The following is a 26,297-nucleotide window of genomic DNA, read 5'->3' on the forward strand; positions in this document are numbered from 1 at the left end:
GCGGGCAAAATTGGTGCGTGTCTGGCGTTCTCTAATGAACCCAACATTTGCTGTAATTTAGGAACCACTCCCTCTTATACATCGAAATACAAAAAAAGAAAGAAAAGAAGGAAAAGAAAGCGCGGTGGCAAAACATTCAGTTGCAGTGTACAAGTAAGTCTGATTACGAAGCATCTTTCTCGCCCTGCAGATTAGTTATTCGGCCTGCTCGACGCTTTGATTCTGTCGGTCGTCGAGCTTTTACACTACTCTAGCGTGCGCCCACGTGCGGCCTTCAGTGTGCGCCCGCTGTTAGTGGGTGTCGCGTTTCAGGAGAATATAAAACAAACGCGAATATAAGGTGCATTGATACACAAGGGAAAAAAAAGAATATTGGGTACAAATATATATTCAATCACCATAATGCATCTGCTTTTAGGTTTTGTGCAGGCCCACAAGTCTGTGTTTTATACCACAGCCTAAAATGTCTGTATCGGTAGCGGGGGGCTTTCCATCACATTGAAACGCGTAGTGATAATTCATGCCACAACATCGTTTGCCACAATATTCTCCGGTGTATGTTCACTGTTTCTGTGGCTTCCTTTTAGATTATAATGGCACATGTGCAGTAGAGATCAGTGACGAATGAATTGCTGCTGTCTCTCTTGAGCATACGCTCGTGCAAGATTTAATTTTTTTTTACATTGCGAAACCGAAGAACCCTACTGGTATCAATAAAATATTAATCTAGTCCAACCAGCCTCATTCCCTCGGGCGCACAACATATCGTATAGGTTAGTCCCGGCTAAAAACACCACATCAGGATAGCAATACGACACAATAATAAGTAAACTTCCAATCCATACAGTAGGTCCCCTAAGCCACGAATGGCAACTCCTTTAGAAGTTACAATCTAAAGGTTACAAGACATTTGGCGTTGCAGTAACCTTTAAAATATACGCTTCGGCACATGTAACCTCTAGCCGCGACGGAAATTCACGAAAACATAAAGATCAAGTTTTTTTAGTCACCGAGTAACCTTTATGTTATACGTTACTTGCAGTTATAGGTTAAAATAAACGTTACCGTGCTAAGAGTGTAGAAATGGTCGCTTGCCCAACACGTGGGTAAGGCCTATTTCCCCACGATCTGTCGCCTTATGATTTTTACGACTACGACATATTTTTATGGACCAAATCTGCTTCCACCTTGGTCATCTTCGGAGAAACTCGGTTGAGTTAATACTCACGGCTTCGCGCTTAGCACGTCGTCGATGTTTACTTCGAAGTTCTGGAAGTAAGGCAGGTACTCGTAGCGCACCAACATCTCGTCGGGAACGGTGGTGCCGTAGAAAGGCTCGAGGAATTCGTTCCACTTCCAAACTCGTGACGGGATCCACTTCAGCAGCTGAACACCGCGCGTCGCCAGGTTGGGCTTGTCCAGCGAGCTGCGACGCGCCGTCTTGTATGCCTGCGTCGTCCGCATAGCGTGGATATAGATTGGTGAATCCGTAGATGGGTTCGTTGGTAGATTGGTTGGGTGACTGATCTGTCGACTGGCTTCCCGATTTGTACGCTGAAAACAACGGATTGCTGATTTGTTTAATTGTTTTACCTTGAATCAGCACTGACAGGTCGCTTACAATTTCTCGTCTTCCTCTTTTTGCGTCAGGTAAAGGCCCTGAAGGCCAAAAGCCGAGAAAAAATAGTGACAAGCCGTGGAGCTTCCTAGATTATTTATTCTTATTGCTTATCTACGAACCAGTTTCGGTTTCGTTTCCCAGGAGTCGTGTGTGTCGGAAGGTCATACACTATGATCTACAAGGGGTCTGAGGAGGCTGTGCATTGACATTCTCCAACGTGACGCGCACCGGCACTTACCGACGCTATGGCGGTGTCGATTTCGTAGATGTTAGTGCTGAGGGTAGCGTTGAGGCCGTAGTCCGAGAGTATCTGGGCAATCTTGCCCGGAATGTCCTCGTTGTCGATGAAGAAGACGCCCTCTCCCGAAGTGTCGGGGTCCTGGTAGAAGCGCGGCAGCATCGTCGTGTCCGGAATGCTCAGCTGCGCGGGGCGGGGAGACACGTGATGCTCAGAACCGTGGCATTGGAGAGCTTTGGCTTGTACGCATATATATAGACGTATCGTACACTACAGTAGGCGCATTAGTGTTTGCGGAACCATAGGTGACCGGAGAGGTGGACTGTAGATTATGATTTACTGGCGTCACCTGTGAAACGGGGTTGTGCCAAATATTCACCTAGCCTGCTTGAGCTCATCAGATAAGCTATACATGCTTATCGATCCTTCTAGCATTTTGCCTTCAGCAACAACGCAGAGCTGAACTGGAGAGGACACAACGCTATTTTTGCACAGAGCCACCACATTCTACTTACCTGCTGGTGCAAAGCATCGGTAGCAGCATAATTGTTCATGGGCAGTCATTTTACGATGTCCTTTCGGCGAGAACGCACTCGCACCACAAGCACAATTCAAGCAAGTTGCAGTTGGACAAAACGCCACAAGCTGTTGCTGCCAGCGCTGATATACCGTTCACAGCTCCGTTAACCAGGTTTTTCGTTGAATGTCATTTTAGCATGTCGGGTATTCCGGTATGCACAGGATGATTGTGAGTGGACAGCCGGGTGAGCGGAGGCGTAAGTGGCAAGACTGGTGGCGCCACCAAGTGGTGCAGAGCTCAACCAGCCGAACACACAGCTAATATGGCCGTAACCAAGCGTAAACCTTTTAAACATTTAAAAAGGCAACGCGTTCGCGATTACGCCTCTGCCGAAAACATGAAGCAGCAGCGAAGTAGAATACAACTGGTTACTGCGATATTAGCTCTGTTTCACTGGTTCAGCCCTGCGCCAGAAGTTGACGCCACCAATCCTGCTGCTCACGTTTACGCCTCCGCCCACCCGGCAGTCCGCCCAATCAGCCTGCGTATACCAGAATACCGGACACGCTAAAGCTCTGTATGTTACAGTTAATTTATTAGCTAGCTTGTACGCAAACGCATCCATTTACGGACAAGTTAGGACTCTGTTGACGCACTAACTCCATAAGACAGAGCAGCAGCTTATTAAGCAAGGTCATATTAGGGTATATGTCCTGCTTTGTGCCAACTGGCTCCATGCTATGCCTCCAATTTCCGCATTTAGCCTCCAAGATTCTGTTCATTAGGTTAGTGCAGATTTAGCGATCGTACACTTTTCAACGATGACGTCAAGCTACTGGTCTAACTATGTCAAAGCAATTGCATCAACACCCACTAGCCCGACTCTCTTCGTTTGCTACTGGTGTTGGTTGTAATTCACATTGCGGTTATAATGCGACTCCATTAATTCGGGACACGACTGCCCATCTGGCACCTACTGTGGGACTGCTCATAGTTTCGACCGAATTCGAGTTAAACGTAATAGAGCCAGGGTCGCCACATTTGAAGGTTGAATGCCACCACATTGAAATTGTGGATGATGCGCTGACTAGAGGAGGTTGATTTCGCGTTTACACAAGAAACTTTGAGGCCAGAATAACCAGGATTTCTGCAGAAGTCATCGACTGCACATTATACTCTCCGGTTGGCTTGCCTACTCTGTCTATGAAAGCACGGGAGATGGCACTGCAGGCAGCCGTGCCGTAGAGCCACTGGAATACCTCGCCACGGCTCTATTTCCTTGCGAGCAATCTACTCATTTTTTGAAATTGCGCTTAGAACCAGGCGCATGGCAAAGAAGGTAGACAGCACGCATGCGTGTTCTTTGCCTTGTCGCTCGTTGTAAGCGTCTTTTAAAAAATGAGCCAATTCCAACTCGCCAATTTCATTACCACTGTTGTCGTGTCCTCATAACTCATGTCCAAGACACTGCAGCAAAAAAGGCAAAATTCCAGAGCAATACTGGGCTACCAACAGGAATCGCAGGTCCCGTGTGATTCCTGTTCTTTGTTTTTTGTTCTCGCGTCATCTTTGGCGCTTTCGACATAACAATGGCATGCTTTACGAACTAAGCCGAACAGTACGTCTAATGAGAATTCCAGGAAGCTCGGCTAAAATCTCGTACACTTATTCGTTCGCGACACTCGCCAGCCTTGCGCGCGAACTGACCATGAGGATGGCGCCCCTCTGTCCTGGAAATCGCTGTCGGACCATCACTCGGGCTATGGGGAACAGGCCATACCTGAAAAATAGAGCAAAATAAAAAAAGGGGGAAGGGGGGGGGGGCGAGTACAATTCTCTTGGGCGTATCCCCATAGTTCATTGACTCAAGAACTTGAACCCACATTCACGAAGCATTCCGTACGATTCGTAAGAAGTTCTTACGAACTTCAGAATATTTAACTCGGTTATTGATTCATGGCTAAGACGAGTTTTAACAGCTCAAAAAACAAGACTGTAAGGAAGCCAGAAAAGGACGTCTGTCTTTTGCAGTCGTTAGTAGAGCGACGTTCTTGTCTGTCTCCCTTAGTCCTTTATCTCTCAATTCATTTGTTTAAACACGTCTTCTTACAAACCGCTCCGAAGTAGGTTTGTTCTTACGAACTTAATGCTAACCTGCATCAGTGCGGAACACATGCAATTAAATGTATACAAAATTGCGCGCTGGAAAATCTGAATCGCTTTACAGTCTATCCTAGACAGAGGCGCTCGTACTGATATTTTGTATAGTCTCGTTTACTGCGTCGCGCTTTACGAGCTATAAGTACTTGCAATAACAACAACAAAACGATTTCGCTGTTTGAACGCGTCTACCAGGCAAATTGTTTTCTTCCGGACGACTGTAACGAGGACACTTACGTCACGATGACGACGCTGACGACATTCTCAATCGGCACGCCTTCCGCCCACATGCGGACGTACACTGTGAAGCAATTTACACCTTTATGCAATTTTAAGGGCGTAAGCTATTTTACGGTGTAGGAATAACGGCTGATGTCGCACACAGGTTCACATACCGTATAGACTCGTGTAAGGGTCGCACTTTTTTTTTTTTTTTTTACAATTTTGACGAGGTGCGGCTCTTACACGGGACCGAACCTTTTGGTCAAGATGATGCCGGCGCAGCCTTGACTTGTGCACAGCTCGGATCCCCGGATGTATCATTGCATCAGAGGTCAACGTGCAGGTCTCGCCATCTATTAGCGGCACGTGGAAGTACGCAGCGCGCGAAAATTCGCCGATGAGCGCGCGCAGCATCGGGGCACCGAACGCTATTGCTTCTCCAATGGAATATTTTTTCTCAAAATTTTCGACTGCCAAATTAGAGGTCCGGTCTTGACACGGGTGCGGCCCTTACACGAGTCTATACGGTATTTAAATTTACACCGCGTCCGCACGAGCAGTTTAGACCAAAGAACGTCACGCTTGACGTCATAGCGAGTATTGAGTGTGCGCGCATGCGGTCAAGTGAATATGATTTCCGTACTTGAGACCCAGCTGCGCTGCGTGCCTTTCGATGATGTCGCTGTGGTTCTTGGGGAAGTCCGAGCCGAACTCGGAGTGCATCAGCTTCGTGGCGCTCGCCACCAACGACGCGGTGTCTCCGTTGTCTGCGCGTGGAGACCGAGAACATTCGAGACGTTATTCACTCGCCGTGTGTCCATATAGAGATTCCCACACAAAAAATATCTTTCAGCTATACAGGGTGTTTCATTTTAGCTGCACCAAATTTTTTAGAAATTGCCTGTGGCAGATAGCACAATTATAATCCTTGATCTAAACTACTCGATGAGGCGGCCATTACTCCCACGAGAAATCAAAACGCCTAATTGATTAATGAACATAATTACGCTAGTTAACTTTTTAATTAATGATTTTACGGCACATCTTTCAATCTACGAATTATAGCCGCTGAGTTCGCAAGGCGTATCCACTTGGAACGAATTCTCAGGACTGAACCAGTTTCGAGATATTAATTTTTAACGTGTCCGACGAAATGTATGGGCGTTGCAGTTAACTTTTTGAGGAAAACGCTGTTTTATGCATTGAAGCACAAAGTTAACTGGAACGCCCATGCATTTCGTCGGACAGTTTGAAAATTATTTTTGCGGGAGGCTGTGGGTTCGATTCCCACCGCCGCCGGGCACCCACTGGTTCAAAAGGGTACAAGCATACCCCGGCCTGGCGTTCGGCTTCCTTCAGGGGTGATACGCTTGGGAAAGGAGCCTGCGCCCTGAATTTCCGTCGAAACCAACGTGAGCACGGAAAAACCAACGTGAGCACCAACGTGAGCACGCCAGCCCCGCTCCATGGCTCTGAATTGCCGCTCCACGGCAATTCAGAGCCAAGGAGCGGGGCTGGCGTTACCAAGGCCGGCGCCCTGACTTCAAAATGTTCTTCCCACATTCTCCGCTGTTTTTGTTCTGGTTAGCTGCAAGAACCAAAGCTTGCTGTACGCCTATGAGGTCATTTGTTTGACGATGTCTCGCGACGGTGCACACTCAAATCGGCACGGACCTCCTATTCTTCGAATACAATCGTCATAGTCCCAGACATGCAAATTTAACGATGCCACGTGCAGAAAACGGCCGAATGGTTCCAATGCTCTTTCTTCTGACCACGTACCTACTTCATTTTTCTCGTCCAGGGCTAAACATGCAGCTGGTTAGGTTACATCATAGGGTTCCCTACAAAAATGAATGGATGGAAACTCTGTTGCTATGATCGTTCAGCTATATAGCACGATAACAATGCTAAAGTGTAGCTAGAATAGGGGAGTGGGTCCAGGGGACGCCGTATAGTATACCTAAGCGCTGAGAATGATGCAAACAAAAAAATTGAGATCGCTTAAGCTTCGCCTTTAAGAGTGGAACCCGATAGCGTTCAATGATTCCTGGCTACTAATCAGGCTTCCCGGCAACTGCAGCTTTTCTGGGCCAACTTCCCCCCCCCCCCCCCCCTCCCCGCGCAGCTGCCGTAGGGTGCCTCGATGCAACACGTCTCCGTACAGGGTGGTAACACGTCTGGTTGCGCCGCCATATTGGGTCGGAACACGCATAGGCGCGCTATGACGGACAGCGGGAATTTAGGCTCTGCGGTCGTTCACAGTGTAAAAATTTCTAATTTTCGCACTTTGTACGATTACGTGCATTGTAGTATTTAGATCTCACCTTAAAAAATAAGGGAGGTTGAATGTTTACAGTAAAGCAATGCTAGAGTAAGTTTCGAGCCCAGCAGACAACTAGTCTTTTTTGACGCGCTTTCGCTTACGCCAACAAATTTGTTTCAAACTCAGAGTTGACGCATATGGTGTGCACTAAAGGTATTAGAGGTTGTCCTTCAAAAAGACTGACGCAACTTTTGACCGTAATGCTTTAGCTGCGTCATGCCGTAAAAAGATATAGGACAATACAAGGTGGTGTATGTGAAGGCACTTTAGTCATCGAGATACAAATTGTGCGTGTGAAAGGTAAGAATGATAAAGAATAAGTGGTCGGAAATAGTCTTACATTAGCAGAGACAGACTATGCGAGTATCAAAAAGCAAGCTCGAGGTGGCGGTTTCGATTACGGCCGTGGCTGCCGAATTTCAAACGGGGCAAAACGCGAAAACACTCGTGTACTTAGTTGTGCACGTTAAAGAACCCCTGGTGTCCAAAACTATGTCGAAGTCACTCACTATGCATAATAATCAGATCGTGGTTTTGGCTCATAAAACCACAGAATTTATTCTTTTTAATAAGGTAAAAGCAAAAGCACTATAAATATAGTGCCTGAATATTGTTCGGAGAAACACATTTGCCCTAGTTGAGTTATGTAACAACCTCTCATGAGCACAGCAACTTGAGAAAGCAATTTGAGATTGTAATCGCACGAAACCAGCTGGGAACTTGTTGAATGTGGCTGGCCCAAGTCGTACGCCGTGTTGGAGGCCATATCGCGCTGTGCGTCTCCTGCGCTACGTTTGGCTGCGATGCGGTGTCATGTCCATTTGGTTGGAAAAGAGCCGCCGAGTTCAGATTGAAGGTCGCTTCATATAAATCAGCGGCAATGTACGAGTAGTTCAAAATTGTTGGTATGGAATGCATCGGCTTCGAAGCAATTGCCGTGCACGTGTCGGCACGCGACCGCGGCCTTGATGCCAAAAAGCAATTTACGTGACTGTGTAATCGTGTCGAAAAGGGGCGCCACTATGCAATAGTTTTCTTTATTTTGCTGCCTTAGGAACAACATATGATAAAGGAGGAACGGAACGCAGGTTGTCAATCACGTGATGTTAGAATGTTACATGTATGCCGACTTCATTCTCTCGGAATAAAATTAACTAGACAAATACAATATTCAACACAGCTGTGACTTACTTTAATTTAATATCAGCCGCGCCAGTATACTGGAATTTTTAGCCGAATATTTTTTGGTTTTCCGTTATGCTATAAATAATGAAGTTGTCTAATACAGGTTTCCCGCTTGTGCGTAGAGAAAGAGGACGAGGTTTGAAGAACGGCCCATCTCTGTTCGTGTTGCCTTATGTGTTACGCTTTCAAAAAGGGTTTGGATCAGCGAGGCAGCTACAAAACACTTCGGTCGCACGTGTTGCTGTCTTGCTGGTTGAATGTCGGCATGAAAGTGTAGCGTCACCGCGTGTACAATGTATTTTGTGGATCTGACGTCAATGAGTACACTAAAGCAGCAACCAGACAAAAGGCCAATAAGAAGTTTGCGCAGATCCGCTTAATGCTCACTTTGCGCTCAAACGCTCAAGGAAAAAAAAGAAAAAAAAAAGTTCGCCGACGATTGCCCTAGTCTTAATGCGAAATTTGAGCACAGCTCTGCACGCGTTTTCATTTCGGGATATATTGGCTGGCGTGCACAATCTGTCTCGTGCGGCACGTTCCAAACGGAGCGAAGTGGTGGCGGACTGTCTCGCTAATCGGGAGATCGCGAGAGGCAGCGCGTGGGTGACGCGTGGGCGCGATCCACAGCAGCCGCCGCAGACAGAGCTCCACTCATATAGCGCTTTGGTGAACAGACGCGGCGCGCTACTCTGGCGCCATCTCGTAGCCATCGTCGCCGCAGAGTCCGTCTTGCGCGACACTACGTTTTTCTTCTCACGCTTTCGCCATACCCTCCTCCGATTTCCGCCTCATGGCTCCGCTGCACCCTCCTCCTCTGCTTTCCTCCCGCGTTCTCTTCGCTGTCGCAGTCTTTCATCCCCCGCTGCGCTCAGCGTTCGCTCTCATCCTCCGCTGTGCTCGTTCGCTCGGTTACGAGGTACGACGCTCGCGGCAGGAGCTGGCGTCAAAGCGCTGCGCTCTAAAAGTTAACCACGGCATCAAAACCGCTGAGCTGTAAGTTCTTTTCCCTTGTCATTATAATAGAAACTGGAGCTGGGACTCGAAATGTTTCATTGTTTAGCGCTCGTGTGACTGTACGTGTGCATGAGCACGGATGACATTGCGCACGTTGAGTATTTGTGGCTCCTTAGCTAATAAACGAGAACTAACGAGGTAACCGTGGTGAGAGTGTAACCAAACGTCTTTTCGTAATACCCTACGCTAAGTTGGGCGTTTTGACAGTTATTTGCTTGAGCTTCTCATCAGAAGTTACAGAAATGTTTCTGCGGAGTCCACCAAATTTTGTTTTCTCCACTTCGAGGGTCGCATCCACCACGGAGTACTCCGAGAAACCTCGCGTACAGCTATAATGAAGGTTACCATTATATGTGGGCGTAGTACTTGATGATGCAGGAAAGCTTGCACTTACCAGTGGTGCAGGTGTGAAACATCGACGCCAGTTTCTCAACGTCCGTGGTTGGAGTTGCGACAGATTGCGCGATCTCTGCAAAGCACAATAAGAACATTTTGCGGTGTGATTTTGTTGTCAAAATAGGCCGCCTTACGGGACGGGCCAGCATGCTTTGAGACTGCAGTGTTAGGCTTTAGTCTTTTATCTGTGGTATATTTTAAGAGATAACTATAGTTATCGCAGATGGATAGCGTAAGTCACGCTTCTTGGTTAAATTTGCTTAAACTTAGCTGTAAGTGTCCACCTATATAGTGGACTGTCCATTTCGGCCACCGCTGATTGGCTGGAATTGAACCAGCTGGAAGGAAACTGATTGTGGGCGCCTGTTTCCTTCTCGCTGGTGCCCCAGCCCAGCCAATCGGCACTTCAGCAGCAGCTGAAGTGGACATATCAACAAAGTGGACACTTGTAGAATACCTCCCCTGCTGTCCACGTCCCCGGTAACCGTGTGTTTCGTAAACTATGATATGTTTACGAACAAGCTAAAGCTCAAGCTCTCTATAATGACTCACGGTTGAGCCGGTTCCTGAGGCTGACCGCGATGCGTTCCTGGCGCTGCAGGGCGACCGAGTAGATGTACCGGTACTTGGGTATCTTGTGCGTGTACTCCCAGTCGCTGCAAATGAGCTCGTAGAACTCCTCGCACGGGTCTCCGTTCGCGTACGCCGTGGCGTACGTGGCCGCTGGGGAAGAGACATCGCGTGCGCGACAAATTGTAGTCTGTCGTTTAGGTGCTCACCAGAAAAACTCTGTATGTGGAGGGAGGCAGAAGGTGGCGGCCGGGGTGCAATTGATTGCACACTTTAACATAAAATGACGCGCACGCTGGACTTGGACGACAGGATATGGGCAACATTTACATAAAACTAGGCTATAACAATCATCAATGATAGCTCCAGCCTTACAGGTCCCTAAAACAAAATGGGAAAACTGAAGTAAACGCGCGAGACGTTTTCGTTTATTCTAAAAGGAAGGCGCTCCTTGCCTCTTTGCCCCACTTTGCGGACGCTCACTGTAACATAATTTACACCCCTAAATTTGAAAAAAGGTTGTAAATGTGTCTCTAACTCACACGCTAACACCCAAACAGTGTTAGAGGGGGAGGGGGGTTTGAGTAATAGACAGATTTACACGATGTCTCGCTTTTAGGGGTGTAAAGTATATTACAGTGCTGACTGATGTCTGGCCAGGTTCACAACTTGGGCCCATTCCATGCGTATGTGCCCATCCCATGCCGGGATGGGTCTGGTTTTTTTTTATTGCGATAGCAATTATATGGACACTCAAAAGCAGATTTCTGCCGTCGGCGTCGCCGTCGCCGTCGGCGTCGCCGTCGCCGTCGCCGTCGCCGTGAGGTTCCGTATGACGTCAATGGAGATGAAATCGTGAACGCGCGCTGCCGAACGCTGTATGTGCGAGTGAAAGGGCGCGAAGGACGCGCTCTTTCACGGGGAGTGAACGCACGGCGGAGAACAAACGCGCGTTCTGCGCCGTGCTTCCTTAAGGGCTGCAGAAGTAGGCGTCTCTTTCCTCCTTTACAATCACCATATATGTAGAGCAAACGCGCCTTCTTCCGATGCGCGAGACGCCGTGGGGGAGGGGGGGAAGGGGGAGGGAAGGGAGGCGACGTTTAGCTGCGGCACCAAGTGCCTATTTATATCACAGGCTCCGGCAACAGTCACCAACGCCGCACGCATTTTGAGCGATATTGTTTTTTCTCGCGCTGCGAAATGGTGACCTACCAACACAGAGGAGCATGTGTACGCAAAAAGTTTTTTTTTTTTTTTTCAAGATACCCGTTTCGTCGAAATACCCGTAAAATCTACGAAGCCGCGCGAAACTCTCCCATACTGGTGGTTATACTCAACTGATCGCTTAAGATCTCCGTAAATTGTGTCAAGTAGACTTATTATTTGTATTCATCCATGTTTTGTGGTCTTTCTTACCGCTATTCGCAGCTATACATTCTGTTTTTCCGGGTGGAAAAAGTTGATGTGTACCCGCCGTGGTGGCGTAGTGGCTTTGTCGTTGTGTTGCTAAGGCCGATGATGCGGGATCGAAACCTGGCCAGGGCGGCGGCATTTAGATGGGGGCGAAATGCAAAAACGCCCGTGTACCGAGCATGGGGTGTACGTTAAAGAACCGCGAGCGGTGAAAATTAGTGTGGAGTTCCCCACTACGGCGTGCCTCATAATCATATCTTGGTTTTGGCACGAAAAAGACCAGAATATAAAGATTCATGTGCAATAACGATCTAAATGGCAAAAAACCCTGTAGATATTATCATAAGCATTCGCTTACCGTCAGCCTTGCACGAGTCCGAGTAGCAGTAACTGACGGTGGAGCTATCTGCGAGAAGGAAAAGGTGAAGATTTCTTTGAGAAACGAGCAGTCGAGCCGGCTTGTTCTTCTTTTCTTTCGTTTACCGACAGTATTTTGGGAGCAAGCTTTGTAAGCTTCGAGTTCGAACACCTGCGAAACGTGGAAATACTGTCGCTACGCAACCGCTCCACATACCCGAATGAAATTTGTTGCATTTGAGAGAGAACGCGGAATTGTAGCAACTAAAGGAAGCGCAATTTAGATTTAGCGTCTCATTTTTTAAATTTATTTATCGTTAAAGAAGTTCACGACCTAGATCTAAAATTAACTCGCCACAGTCGGTTTATTTTAACCTTATTTAATATTGCTACAAACGTTGTTGAAATCGATGCATTGAATTTCGAGCAAAAACGATTTCTTTCCTTCCCACGTATTATTTGAACTCCTACAGTAAACCTTCATTTTAAAGCTTGCAAGTGGGCTTCCCTGGTTGCTTTTTTCCCCGCTGCGCCGTTAGTACGTCTGTCATGCCACCTACAGATCCTTCTGATACACCCTCTCTATAGCCTCGTGGGACCATTTGTGCATTTATTGCGCATTGCTTTTGTTATAACTGCAGTGTTATTCTTATCATTTCTCAGATGAAGTCGACAGCTATACGTGTCATTATGGTTGTCTATCTTATGCTTTCTTACTTTGTTTCCCTTCCCCTCCTTCCTTAACCTGTCTTTGTATTTCGACGTGCACTGCAAATAAACGTCCATTCTTCCAGCTTGTCAGCTTGCGTCTGCCTCGCCTGCGTCAAGCGCAGTGTCCGACCTACAATGTAACAGCTTTCAATTTTTTAAAACGAATAACTTTTTTTTCGGCTCTTTCGGTCGTTCTCATGGATGGTCGATGGTCGGTCGATGGTCGGACTCGACCAAGGAGGTTATAAAAAGAAACTTGGACTCGACAAAGGAAACGCTCTCTCTCTCTCGTTTAGTCGTTCGTTCGTTCTGACTAATCGCTTATACTGACAATCATCATCGATGGCTTCTGCACGACTTTTTTGCAACATCGGACACGAATGCGTAAAGTATTCGTCCAGGATGTATATACTCTAGTCGGGTGCGTGCTGAACTGAATGAATGTGGTTTAACCATATTCCTGCCACAGGCTATCGTGAAAATTGACTCTATAGTGTCATATAGACCATTGTGTCGTCACGAACGACGAAATGCACTCGTAAAGTGCGTTGAGAATGCCACGTGTTGACATGAAAGTACAAGCCGTAACATCACCATTCGGACCTAAATCGCGATGTCGCGCCTTCCTCTTTGTTTATTAGGCCAAGAAAGTTTTACTTTTTCTGTGTACATGCAGGTGCTGCCCTCAGCATTTAATCGAGGTATTTAAACAAATAACAACAAGAGAATGCGGTTTCTCTCGTTCGCAACGTAACAGTAGACTATAAGAACCGACTAGACGAGCGATTAGCTGCCTGACCTGCCTCCTAGTCTGAGGAGAATATTGGGAAAGGACGATCGAAATTGGTCGCCTACTTTCACTGTCGGATTCGAACTCAAGTCCCTTCGGATGTGTGCAGTTGGAAGCCGAACGCGATGTCGACTCTGCCGTCGCACAACATTGGAACTTGGAAATTCGTTCGGGTCTTTGTGCGCCACGCATACTCTCGAATAGAGCGTCCGAGCCAGTATTTTGGGTGCCGGGGGGCAACAGGCCATACAGTTATTGGGACCATTAGCGCTTAAGCGACGCGTACAAGAGTGACAAGCACGGTTGAAAGTTAGTGCACCGTCCTTGTATTTCGTTTCCGCGACGCTTAAGTGCTGTGGTTCCACTAACTGTATCAATCCAGCGAGCCCTAACTTCTGCACTAATAAAACTGTAGCGGGCGAAGACGACGTTGTCCGCATTTTTTTGTTCCCTTCTTTCTTTCTCTTTCTTTCTTTCTTTTTTTTTCCAGAGAAGACGCTGTGAGAGCCGGCTACGTCGTAGCAAATAAGAATAGACCAGGAGGAATCGCTGAAGGCCGCTGATTTAATTTTTTTTTTAGTTTAGTTTAGTTTCCGTTACTGAGCGCTGTTGAACTAACTGAGTAACTTACAAAGGACTGAGACAGATGTGCACGGTGCGACAAGATGACACATGGAAGCGTGCAGCACACGGTGCTGGCGCCGCAGACACACACGGATTATTATTGACCACTTGGCGTTGCCCAAGCTGTGCCTGTACATAATTGTACGTTCGGCTGCACCTTTTTCGAGTGCTCGAAAAACATTCGCCTGGTTCTCAGAGCGCCGAGCTCTCTAGCTTGCAGCGCTTGAAGGCGCTCTCGTCTCCGGTGTGACGCGAACGCTAGTTAAGTACCTTACGACGGGAGAGCGAGACCAAAATTCGGCCAAGTTTCGGTCAAGTGGCCACCCAAACTTCCCGTTGTTGGCGTACGTGGCGTGTTTGCTGCGTCGCGGTAATGGTAGCGGCCGGCCAGCGGCGATGTACTAGGCCACTCACTCTAGCGGCGGCAGTTTGTCCGCCAGGTTTGCTTAGAAGAGAAGCAGAGCTGACGTGTCTCCGCTTCCGGTCTCCGACTGCATTGACGAGCGACTGATCGTTTGCTCCACGGGCACGCTTTCTCCGGCAACAATGGAGAGTGAGCTCCGCATCGTTGCGATTCGAGTTTAAGCGCGTTACAGGAACCAACCGAACGTGCCACTGAATGCACCGAATCCGGTAATTCGTGATTGGTAGACTACTTTAAAGCCTGTGGGTCATTGTGGCAGGAACGGAGAAGTTTAAAATTTGCCAACTTTGGAGGCCGTGTCTCTGTGTGCGGGGAAAGCTAGTGGACGTCGTATGCTCACAGAGGAAGAGTCCCAGGTAGACGCCTGCTGGCACAACGATGAAGAAGAGCAGGATGCAGGGGATCAGCGCCACCAGAAACAGACAGCACCAGGCCAGCGCACCGTACTGCGGCTCCTCGCTGTCGGGTGGAATAAATAGAGACGGAAGTTAACATGGCTCCGTAAAGATAACTATCACTGTGCGAGTACGTGTCTGTTGCTTTAATTTTACGTTGGACCAAGACTTCAGGTTTTTTTCATCCCCATAAAGCATTGCTTGTGCAGCTTTATGACAATGACTCATACCTGCCAAATTTTACGATTGTATTGTAATATGCCCGACTTTTAACAGCGGAGCTGTTTTAGCCGACCGTTAGTCCGCGAGTCGTGTTCAGAAAATGTGGGCCGATCCTGGCGGTAGTGCAGAAAGGGCCCAAGCGCAATGGCACATACCCCTGTGAACTAGCGAAGCTGAATCTGGCTAAGTCTAACTAAGCATGATTGGGACTACTTAAGTTTACTCAGTCATCGATAGACAATCAATAGCTAATCGATAATCGATCAATAATCAATAAATTCCGGAAAATGCTGGGGATGGCTTTGTAGTGCTTAGCCTAGCGCAAATACGTGGCCAATACCTTGCGATAGCCAATCAATAGCTAATTGATAATAGACAAATAATGAATTCCGGAAAATGCTGGGGATGGCTTGGTAGTGCTTAGCCTAGCGCAAATACGTGACCAATACCTTGCGATAGCCAATCAATAGCTAATCGATAATCGACAAATAATTAATAAATACCGGAAAATGCTGGGGATGACTTGGTAGTGCTTAGCCTAGTGCAAATACGTGGCCAATACCTTGCGATAGCCAATCAATAGCTAATCTATAATCGATCAACAATCAATAAATTCCGGAAAATGCCGGGGATGACATTGTAGTGCTTAGCCTAGCCCAAAAGCCAGGATTAGCTAGGTGCCCATCAGCTCCGCTGTCTCTTTAGCATTACGCTTCCAGTGCATGCTACGCTATTTTTTGTAACTCATTTACGAATGCCGTATCGACACCGATACAATGACTTTCTGAAGGCCTACTTTGCGCATACTTAACTTATCAGGTTTTACGTGCCAAAACCACAATCTAATATGAGGCACGCCGAGTGGGGGGACTCCGGAATAATTTGGACCACCTGGGGTTCTTTAATTTGCACCTGAATCTAAGTACACGGGTGTTTTCGTATTTCGCCCCCATCGAAATGCGGCCACCGTGGCCGGGATTCGATCCCGCAACCTCGTGCTCAGCAGCCCACCACCATATCCACTAAACAACCACGGCGGGTTAGTTGACATAATTAATGAGCGCTTCGAGTACCGTGGACACGGGACAAGCGCTTGTCCCGTGTCCACCTCATTTTCTTTCGGGCTGTGTATGCTTTTTTGCGCTCATTGAAAATATGTCGATACCAATAACCTTATTATTCTTTTATTGGCGTCTCTAGACTAGAGCAAGAGGGATTTCAATATAATGCAAATTCAGGGGTTGAACGATTATTCATGACCTGACTTTTCGGACCCGTCGAATATACGAACCTACCAGCGCAGCAGCGACGCCATTATATATATAGCGGTAACCCGAAATGTTGGGTGTCGTTGCAAAAATATTTTGGGGATAAACTTCATAGATATTTGCATGTGGCGTATATCACTGTTTTTGCGGCGACCGAGCAGCATGCCTGTTCACAATGCCCTCAACTGCATTAAGCCGGCGAATCTTTACTAAATGTTCAACATATTAGTAAACAAACAATGTTGAGTATTTCTTCGCCAAATTTTACATCCTTTTTTTGCATGAAACATGTTATGGGCCAATAAATCTTCAAGGCAGGCCGAATCATCGCCGTTATTACGGTTTCCACCGTGGCACGGCGGCCCGTTTGGAAATTCTACATAGATTTGTGTGGTGTATAGTAAGTTACTCTGTGCCACGCACATACTCCAAAAAGAAAAAAGAAGAAGAAAAACGAAAAAAAAGTCGCAGTCTTGCCGGAAAGGCGAAGCATGGGTTGCGATATTAACAGATAATAGATTACAGATAACAGGATAACAGATTTATTGGCCGTGTATTCTTGTAAACATTCGCTCACTAACTAAATTAACAAGCATAGTGTCACACGCGCACAAGCAAACATAAACGCATCGAACTCGATGACCCCAGAAACTCGCTATCAAAACGCTGGAGTGAGGAAGAGTGGCTGCCGGAGTACAACACCCCCTTCCCCTCCCCCCGGTGCCTTGCGCGTGACGGAAGACGGCGCGCTTCCTCCCCGCTTTCCTCCCTTGCGTGCCTGAGATTGAGCCACCGTCGTCGCCTCACCCTCGCATGCTTTCACCCGCACATACAGCATTCGGCGCGCGGCAACGATATTACCGCCCTTGGACTTTATACGGAACATCACGGCGACGCGGACGGCAACAATGCGCCTGGAATATCCAAATAATTGATATTGCAATGAAACGATAGGGAAGCGTGCGGCCGCGCTCACAAGAAGGGGAATATCTCGGGCGGCTCCTCTGGAAGCGGTTCTCCGGGCATCTCGATCTCCTTCTCCGGTTCCTTCTCGATTTCCGGGGGCTTCCACTCTTCGAGCACCGTGGTCTTCTCGGCGACCGGCTCGGAAGGCTCCGAGGGCACCTCGGGGGGCACGAACGTCGGCATCGGCGGAAGTGGCGGCAGCGGCTCCTCCTCGCTCAGCTCACTCGAGCTCTCCACAGACGACGACGGCGTCGACGGCTCTCTGCCAGGCAAGAGAAGGGCGAAGAAAGATAGATAGATAGATAGATAGATAGATAGATAGATAGATAGATAGATAGATAGATAGATAGATAGATAGATAGATAGATAGATAGATAGATAGATAGATAGATAGATAGATAATCACAGACTGGACCTCGGAATGTTTCTAAATGCGAAGATCTTCGGAACGTGCTTCAACCCGTCGCGGGCACGAAATAGCACTCAGCGTACGTCGGCACTTCCTTGAAGTGTACCAGGCCGAGTGATCTGTATAATGACCTTTTTCTATTTTTCATCATATGCTTTCGCGCAGTGTTCACTATCTTCCCCTTCTCCTCGACCTATTCCTTTTGGGCAGGCAAACCCTGCCTTCACCTAGCTGATGTCAACTTTTCCTCGTCTTGCCTTCTACTTTCCACCGTGATGACGCCTACACACGCATTATTCGAATGTTACTCCGTACTATGCGTCAGTGTCGAAATCCTGTTTCTTCACACTCACTGTCCATCTTTTGCCTCGGTCACGTGGACACTTCGAAAACCGCTGGAAACGACCTTTGACCAATGAAGTCCGCGAGCCCCATTCACTTCCTTCTGCGTGCTTACGTAGAGAAGCCGACATCGGTTTCGCCGATTTCGGTGGTCTGTAAAGGTGCGTGTTACTGGGGTGCAAGTCTCGCCCAGCTTGCTCAAGGACAACGATTGTTGGGTTAGTTAGGTTAGGTCAATAGCTACGCTCGACGAGCGTTGAGTGTCAAAACTATTATCGCGCTATCAGGAAAAAAAAATATTCTATTGAGAACATCAAATGCGAATGTGGTGAGCGTTAGCAGCTGAATCTACCTACTACGTAGCAATTATATTTATGTCTATCAAGTATCAGCTGATAGTCGGCGTCGCTCCGTGTGTATCCGTCTCTATGTTTTTATTTGTTTACCGCGCGCTGGGTAATTGAAGATTGTTACACAGGTGGACCGTTTTTACAAGCATGTTCCACCTAGTGGAACCAATATGTAGAACGAGATAATAATGTTCCACTTGGTGAATCTTATGGCGAACTATGACTTCGGAATTAAACTGATGGAAGAGCCGGCGGCCAAGGAAATTTGTTTCACATAGGTTCCCTCGTGTAACACTTCGGCAAGTATGTTCCACGTAGTTCAAACCTATGTGGGACACGAATAACAGCGCAGTGGCGCGTGTTACTGCGACTGCGACGTACATGACTTTCCTGCGCTTGCGGACAGGCTCGCCTCCCCGGTCGTAGAAGCCCTCCATCATGGGGAGCAACGCGCCGAGCCCCGGCCCGGCCGGTGCCGCTGGAGCCACCGGGGGAGGCGGCGGCGGTGGCGGGGGCGGCGGGGGAGGTGGAGGGGGTGGCGGGGGAGGCGGTGGAGGAGGCGCCGGCGGAATGATGATGATGGGCGCCGGTGGCGCAGGAGGCTGAGGGTAAGGAGGCATCTGCGGCATCACTGGCTGTGGCATGGGGAAGGGTATTGGTATGAAGGTCGGAGGGGGAGGCGGAGGCGGCGCCGGAGGAGGGTGGTGGTGGCAGCAGGGGGCGCTGCCGCCGCCGCCGCCGCCGCCCGTGATGATGATGGAAGGCGCCGGCTGCGGAGGGTAGGGAGGCGCCGGAGGGTAAGGCGCGGCTGGCGCCGCCGGAGCGGGGGCCGCCGGCGGTATGATGATGGTAGAGGGGCCTTGCGTGGGTTGAGGCGGCAGACCTGCGCGCGGCGCGTGAAACCGCTTTGCGATTTGCCACGAAGCATGATAGGAGAAACTTGTGAACGTAAATGCGGCCAACCTACGGCAACTGCATGGATAGAATCTGAGCTTATTTTCGCTGCAGCCGCAACAGCAGTCTGAGTGATAAACATCTACTACAAAAGTCGTACCTCCCACGCAAGCCATCAAAGTGTGTTAAATACAAGGTTTCCTTTTCATTTTTTTTGCCCCTACAGATTCTATTTATTGCCCTTGACAGACAGCACTGCCTCGCATTTTCAGATGCGCTTCTGCACAACGCTGAAATTAGCCTGCATAAGAAATCGCCATGTCTATGTACCATATTAAATATATTTAATCATTGCCTTTGTCAGTATTCATAATAGGGCACCTATTTCTTGTTCAAAAATTGTTAAAATTGGCACCGCTTTCAAACATCCGGCCTTGAATTGTGTTCCTAAACACAATGGCGTTTCAGTTAGCAGTTTCAGAAAGCGTGCGTCCAGCAGTAAAGGTCGACTTTAACTGGAACGCCAATGTATTTTTCAGCAGCACTTGGGGACGGATGCTGTGGAAGTGGTTTGAGGCTTGGGATTTATGCTAAATATTGCTAGAATTTCAGATTCGCTTTTGTAGCACGTCCTAAGTTCATAATTAAGTTACATAATCAATGTTTTAATTAGCCACTTGCACATTGCAATTTGTCATGCAAGTACTGTCCGCCTCTTCAGGTAAATCCGCCTGAACACTTACTGCTTTATGGGCTCCATGCGATTGAAAAAAAAAAAAGAAAAAAAATCGGAATAAAAAATTACCTGTATAGAACACGAAACAACAAGTCACTTCAAAATGCACTAGACAGGCAGTGCGCACCGCGAAGCTTATACAACGTCGAAAGCTACATATTGTGTCGATCGCATTATCGCGATCTCCGTCAATTACACAGATAGGCAGTTATAACTTCGATGCTTCTGTGTTTTTCGTCCTCCTTAATTTGTTACTTCCCGCTCAATTCTTTTTTCTCAAGCGTTGGGCGGCCTAAGTGCATCAAATCCCCCCCCCCCCCCCCTCCAAATCGTTTGAATGGATGCCGATATCGACACAACTGGGCCCGAAATTCACGAAAGAAGCGCTTGCGTTAGAATTGTTAATGAGAGCAAATTCCAGCCAAGTCTGATGGTGAGAATATTAGCAACGGCCGCCGACCGATGGCAAAGAAGACTTGCGAACGAGATGTTTTGTACGCACAGCTCGTCTAAGTTATCTCAAGAAACACGAGCATCTCGTGGCACAGTTTTACATACCCATTAGCCGCGCGTGTTCCGGATTCCACACTGGATAGGGGAACACCAGTTGCTGCACCCTGGGTTCGCTCATCGATGTTGCTCGCAGGCGTCCACGAGTGAGAGCGGTCCTGCGTGCGATGCCCGTGAAACTGCAGGGTTATCCGCTTTGCGGTGTGATATGATACTATGCATTCTCTGTGATATATATATAGTTTGATATGACGCATTCTTTGTGATCTGAGGGATATTATATTTTTTGTGGTCTGTGTGATGTGGTAGTGTGCATTAAATTTACATTGCTAGAATCCTTGTGCAAGTTCTACGCACTCCCGTTAGATTTATTAGTATTTAGTTTATACATCTTTTATTACTTCTGGCAATTGGTTCCCTAGCGAGTGTTTAAAGTGACTATTAACTGTTTGTTTGCACGTTTCTTGTAAACTTCTTAGTATTAACGTCTCTAATTTTGACAAATGGTTGCCTGCAATTCATATATCTTTCTCCATTGGACTCGTTACTATCCGCTGGCAATGGGTCCAAGCGATGTTTTGCGTACATTACGTAGTGCAACAAAGAACAACAAAGAAAGAAAGCAAGAAATCCATAACCAGTGTCAGTCAGAAGACAGATACCACAAGCCAACCTGACTTCTGTTTCAGCATGCTAACGTGAAGTCAAGGCGTTAAGTATGGCCACCACTGTCGACTTTCACTCGGTGGTTAATGTGTAATGCGCGCACGTACACGTAAGAGACAGGTTAACTACTTCAGGGCTTTATGTCATCCGCAATGTAGAAAACGAAATTTAAAAAAAATTAAAAAGAAAGATTCAGTATTTTCAGGTTTCCATAGAAAGTGGACAAAGTTATATGTGTACACGAAGTAAGCCCTTCACTATAGTCCGATCGGTCAAGAATAGCGATGTATCCACCTCAAATGTTAGAAGTGTGTGTCACAGGCAATGTTTAAAAATTATGTACAATCAAAAAATAAAACTCTTTGTATTCTGTTCAGCCTGAAGACATGTCAGGATCACAATTGCTTTTCAAGTCTGTTCCGATTACTGATGTGTGACGTACGTGGAAAAGTTTTTTTTTCTCTCTTTAAATGACATTGTTAGATGCCAGAAACAGCAACTGCACTTGCGTGGACACTGTAACCGTCCCTTAATGTTTGACATGGTAAAAACTGCTTTTCTTTTGCATAAAAGCAGACGTGAACAACATCGTCTGGTGGGTGACCACGTTGATGCTTCGTCCATGATTTTCATGTTATTTAGTGCTATTCGAAACTCACTTATGGTGGCTTTGCGTCATCTGTTACGATAGAAAGGCTTATGTCAAATTATTATCAATTTTCTCGAAAGCTGGTTGCAAGAATATAATTAAACCACTTTCATGCAGTTCCCTACGCTTCTGGCATCATATCATGGTTGAATATGTTATGTAATCGCTTCTATCGTGAGAGAGACACTAAACAAAAACACTAAATTGGTGTATTCTGCTATAGTATTCTGTAAAAACTATATTTCATTACCTTTGCGACAATAGGTTTATTATAATAATAAAAGAAAATCAGGGTCAAAGTTCCGCTTTAATTTCGCGCCGAAACCTCAGCGCGGTTACGTCATTGTGACGTCACGGAGTTCACAAAGTATTTTTTTCTTTTTCGTGTTCAGACCACGTTGGGAGTTCCGTGAAAGTTCGCGAAACTTGCCCAGTTCAGTTTTTATCTCCTTTGGAATACAATGTAGTCCATTTTTGCCGATAATCAATGAGCCCTGCCTTAGCAGACGCCGTAAAAAATCCATGACGTCACAGTGTGCTGGTGCGGAAACTTCAAGGCGGCGTCACCACCTGTCTTTTCTGTTCTCGTTTTTTTTTTTTCTGGGGCTTATCTGGCCTCTTCTCGTGGCACGAGTGGTGTGTAATTGTAGCAGTGTAATTTACTAATACGGTTGAAAACATTCAAGGGGCACTTAGTTATTCCTCCATGGATGAATGCGAAAGCATTGCGCCCACCAAATGTCGACGGCTCGACTCCCACCAAAGTTCGTGGGTTTGAATGTTTAGTTTTAATTTAACTATCTTAATTAACTGTGCCTTCATTAACTTTGCATTAATTGACACCAAAGGTCGTTGGTGCGACTCCCACCAATGGTCGGGGATTGGAGTGCCGTAATGAACTATAACTTACTTAAGCATGTGCATTGATTGACTCTACAAAGCAAAATATGCAATATAGCGTACAAAAGGTATCGGGAGGACACGTATTATCCTGAGCATTAGCAGACATAGAAGCGGGCGGGAACGCCGACTTACGTGGCCGTCCTGCGGTGCAGACACGTTTGGAACGGGTCCTGGGTCGGCGCCCAGGCTTCTCCGGCATCCTGTTCCTGGGTCATGGCCCTCGAGCGCGTCATGCTGGTGGACGCGATGCCCCTGGTGACCGGCGGTCGCTCGGCGTACGTGATGTCCGGCGCCGACGCGGGATCGCCCTGGTCCATCGTGGCCGGCTGCTGCGTCTGCATGCTGAACGTCGTCGAGGCCGAGATCGGGACCACCTGGACGGGAGCCTGCTGCTGCTGCGGCGGTGCGGGCTGGTTCGCGGGCGTGTAGTAGAAGAACATCTCCTCCCGGTCCACGAAGTCCTGTGAAGTCACGTACGGTACGCGAAATGAACCAATACGACAAATTGATCTATCTACCGTTAATTGACGAATTTCAAAACCGGCGAGTTAAGCTTTTTCATGCTCTGCAAGATTTCACTGACAATGGCGGCGCAGGCCGTTCTCGCTGCAAATGGCTAAAGTATTGCAGAATAGAAGTCACTTCGCGAGATAACTGCGAATTTAAGGCATCACTACTCGTGCTTATGTCAAAGCCTGCAAATATAATACTGTTGAGCTTAGGTAAGTAGTGCAGTAGCATATGGGTTTCATAGTTTGTACGTGGAGTGGTAATCCAAAAGTATCTTATACGGCGTAAAGGGTACTACGGTATAAGAAAGACGAGTGCATCTAAAGTGTTTGTGTTGTTTGTTTGTTTGTTTGTTTGTTTGTTTGTTTGTTTGTTTGTTTGTTTGTTGTGTGTGCCCAATGTGAATTTAGCGCTAAGTAATGCTTGCGCTTGTCTCACGGACTTTGTGTAATGCAGCGTCTTAGGGTACGTGTCCGGTTTCTGGAAATGCCTGCACATCGAGGCCCCATCCTTTGTATAGTCCCTCTGTTGACGCGCCCGCCGCGGTGGTCCAGTGGCTGTCGCGTTGCGCTGCTGAGCTCCAGGGTCGCGGGTTCAACCCCGGCCGCATTTCGATGGGAGCCGCGTATGCAAAAACTTTCGTGCACTCTGCATTGGGTGCACGTTAAAGAATCCCAGCTGCTCAAAATCGATAAATCCGGAGCCCCCCATCACGGCCGGCGTGCCTCATAATCAAGGCTTGGTTCTGGTACGTAAGAGCTCAGACTTCAATTGTTGTTTTCCTCTCTTGACGATTTCGCGCCCTTCATATTCCAGTATTTCCTCCTTGAATGGCGCTGTCGCGAGCTGCTTCTGGTGAGCAGCACAAGCTTTGACAGAGGCCGAGCACGCGAGACGCATACGCTGCACCCTACAGTTTCAACGAGGACGGGCCGCGCGCGGTGCCATTGAGCATGAAATTTCTCATTGGAGGAAAGCTGCTCAGTGTTTTCATAAGTTTTGCAACTAGGTTTTACACAGTACAAAATGAAAAGGACTAGAACAACAAAGTGAGAAACTAGTTCACTTGATAAAGTTTCTACCCCGTCGAACACAGCAAAGCCATGGTAAGGGGATTTTCTAATGGTCGACACTTATGAGACAGGCAATATTCCGCACTCATACTCTTTACATACACTTATGAGGCAATATTTCATACTAGGTGAAGAACCCGAAGTCATTCTGCAAGCAGTTATTGAAAGAGTATAAGACGTATTCGTGAAGCACCTCGGCACTTTTACAACACGAAAAAAAAAAAAAGAACACATTGGCATGGTCAATCAGTTGCTATTGTTTCAAAGGCAGTTAGTGTTACTACCGGTCACTGTGCCGAGTTCTGAACGTTTACAACAAAGACAGACAGACAGAATAAAATAGAATGTATGGTCACCGAAGGAATGACTGTGAATTGCGTCAACGAGAAGCGGACGGTAAAGTCCACAAACTAGCAAAGGAGAAAATCGGGAGGCGCCCATAAAACGTTTGTAGCAATGGATGTGGAATTTGCGCTTCGCTAAAGAGTTTGTATTACAGATGCTGCGTATGCGCGATTACTTATGTGTCACCTATTTGTCGGATACTTCTCGTCAGATACTTGATATACATTGTCACATTGTGGTATAGTCGCATACCATAGCGGAGGATAACTGTTTATTGGAGCCAGCAGTTCGGATAACTGCGCCTCGGGGCGCATTTTTCGGCACGGGAATCTGTGAGCAAGTCTACCGGCGAATGAGACTTGGCATCGCACCACACAGCGCGGATGCCGGCGTTGGTGCATGAATGCGGGGGCCGTAGGAGTTTCCAAGCATTCCGTAATAGTTTAAAATTGGGCGGTTCCGTTGTCTACGCAACATGTGATATCAATTGACCGTGCTTGCCAAAAAAAAAGAAAAACGTGTACGAAGTAATAATAAAGCAAAAAATAAACGTCAATAGAAATAATTAGGCACAGGGGCCACTATCCGTGACTAACAACTCAGCATACTTATTGCCATAAACTGCTCATATAGCTATACTCATGTATGCAATACTTTTAACACAGCGGCGGGTCTTGAATTCATTGTTCAATGACTTTTTTTTGAAATCAGGCTTTCCCGAAACCTTTAGCCACAGTTCACTTCGCGATGTAGAAAGGCCTGAATTTTTCATTTTCACCATCGTCTCCCTGTACATCTCATTACCAGATTTGCTCGCATAATATATTGTCCCTTTTTCCCACTCTCCACTGGTATCTTTCAATCCACTCCCCCCCCCCCCCCCCCTCCCTATGCAGAGTAGCGTCAGAACTCTCTGCCTTTTAAGGAAGAGCCTCTCTCTTACGTGCGAAAGTAACAGACACCACTCCCTCCTTCAATTCCGACCTTATTTGCATTGCCTATAAACACATATGACATCATTACTTCTACTTGGCATTTTTCAGCGACATACCTACACCCTAAAAAGCATCTTGCGGTAACTTTTCCCTCAAGTGACATCCAATTGGGGTTTGGAAACTCCTGCTTGGTGAGTAGGGGGTGTTTTGTTACTTTTGAGCGATCCTGAACATTAATTACAAACGGGAAACACCAATAAAAGATCAAACACAAGCACCATTGCGATGACTAGCTGTCACTCATTGAAACTCGTGTGGCCTGTAAATCGTCATGTTCTTTTCTTTCGGTTCCTTGCTTCGGCTCACATCTTCGGCTCACGTTTACGCCCACGTCTGTTTTTGTTCGCCGCCATTGCCAAGAGCATCGCACCAAATAGCTGAGCAGCATCCATGGTGCACGTCATCGAGGTGTGCAAGTAGACACCGGTGGCGTTTTCGGTGACTTCGGTGACCCAATAGCGTCAGAAGGATAAGTACATCACTTCCTTCTGCT

General features: G+C 47.3%; 2 protein-coding genes across 2 annotated transcripts in view; one reads left to right on the forward strand and one right to left on the reverse strand.

The window, feature by feature from the left end:
• Nucleotides 1-1,464, reverse strand: part of LOC119433438 (uncharacterized) — a 37,174-nt gene extending 35,710 nt beyond the window's left edge. The window contains exon 1 of the mRNA XM_049658378.1: nt 1,229-1,464. Coding sequence (XP_049514335.1) covers nt 1,229-1,464 — 236 coding nt within the window. The remainder of the gene's footprint in view (nt 1-1,228) is intronic.
• A 21,870-nt stretch (nt 1,465-23,334) lies between these two features.
• Nucleotides 23,335-26,297, forward strand: part of LOC119434146 (putative defense protein 3) — a 42,396-nt gene continuing 39,433 nt past the window's right edge. The window contains exon 1 of the mRNA XM_037701469.2: nt 23,335-23,359. The gene's annotated coding sequence lies outside the window, so the exon portion shown is untranslated. The remainder of the gene's footprint in view (nt 23,360-26,297) is intronic.

Source organism: Dermacentor silvarum, chromosome 11 (genome assembly GCF_013339745.2).
Source record: "Dermacentor silvarum isolate Dsil-2018 chromosome 11, BIME_Dsil_1.4, whole genome shotgun sequence".
NCBI classification, from domain to species: domain Eukaryota; kingdom Metazoa; phylum Arthropoda; class Arachnida; order Ixodida; family Ixodidae; genus Dermacentor; species Dermacentor silvarum.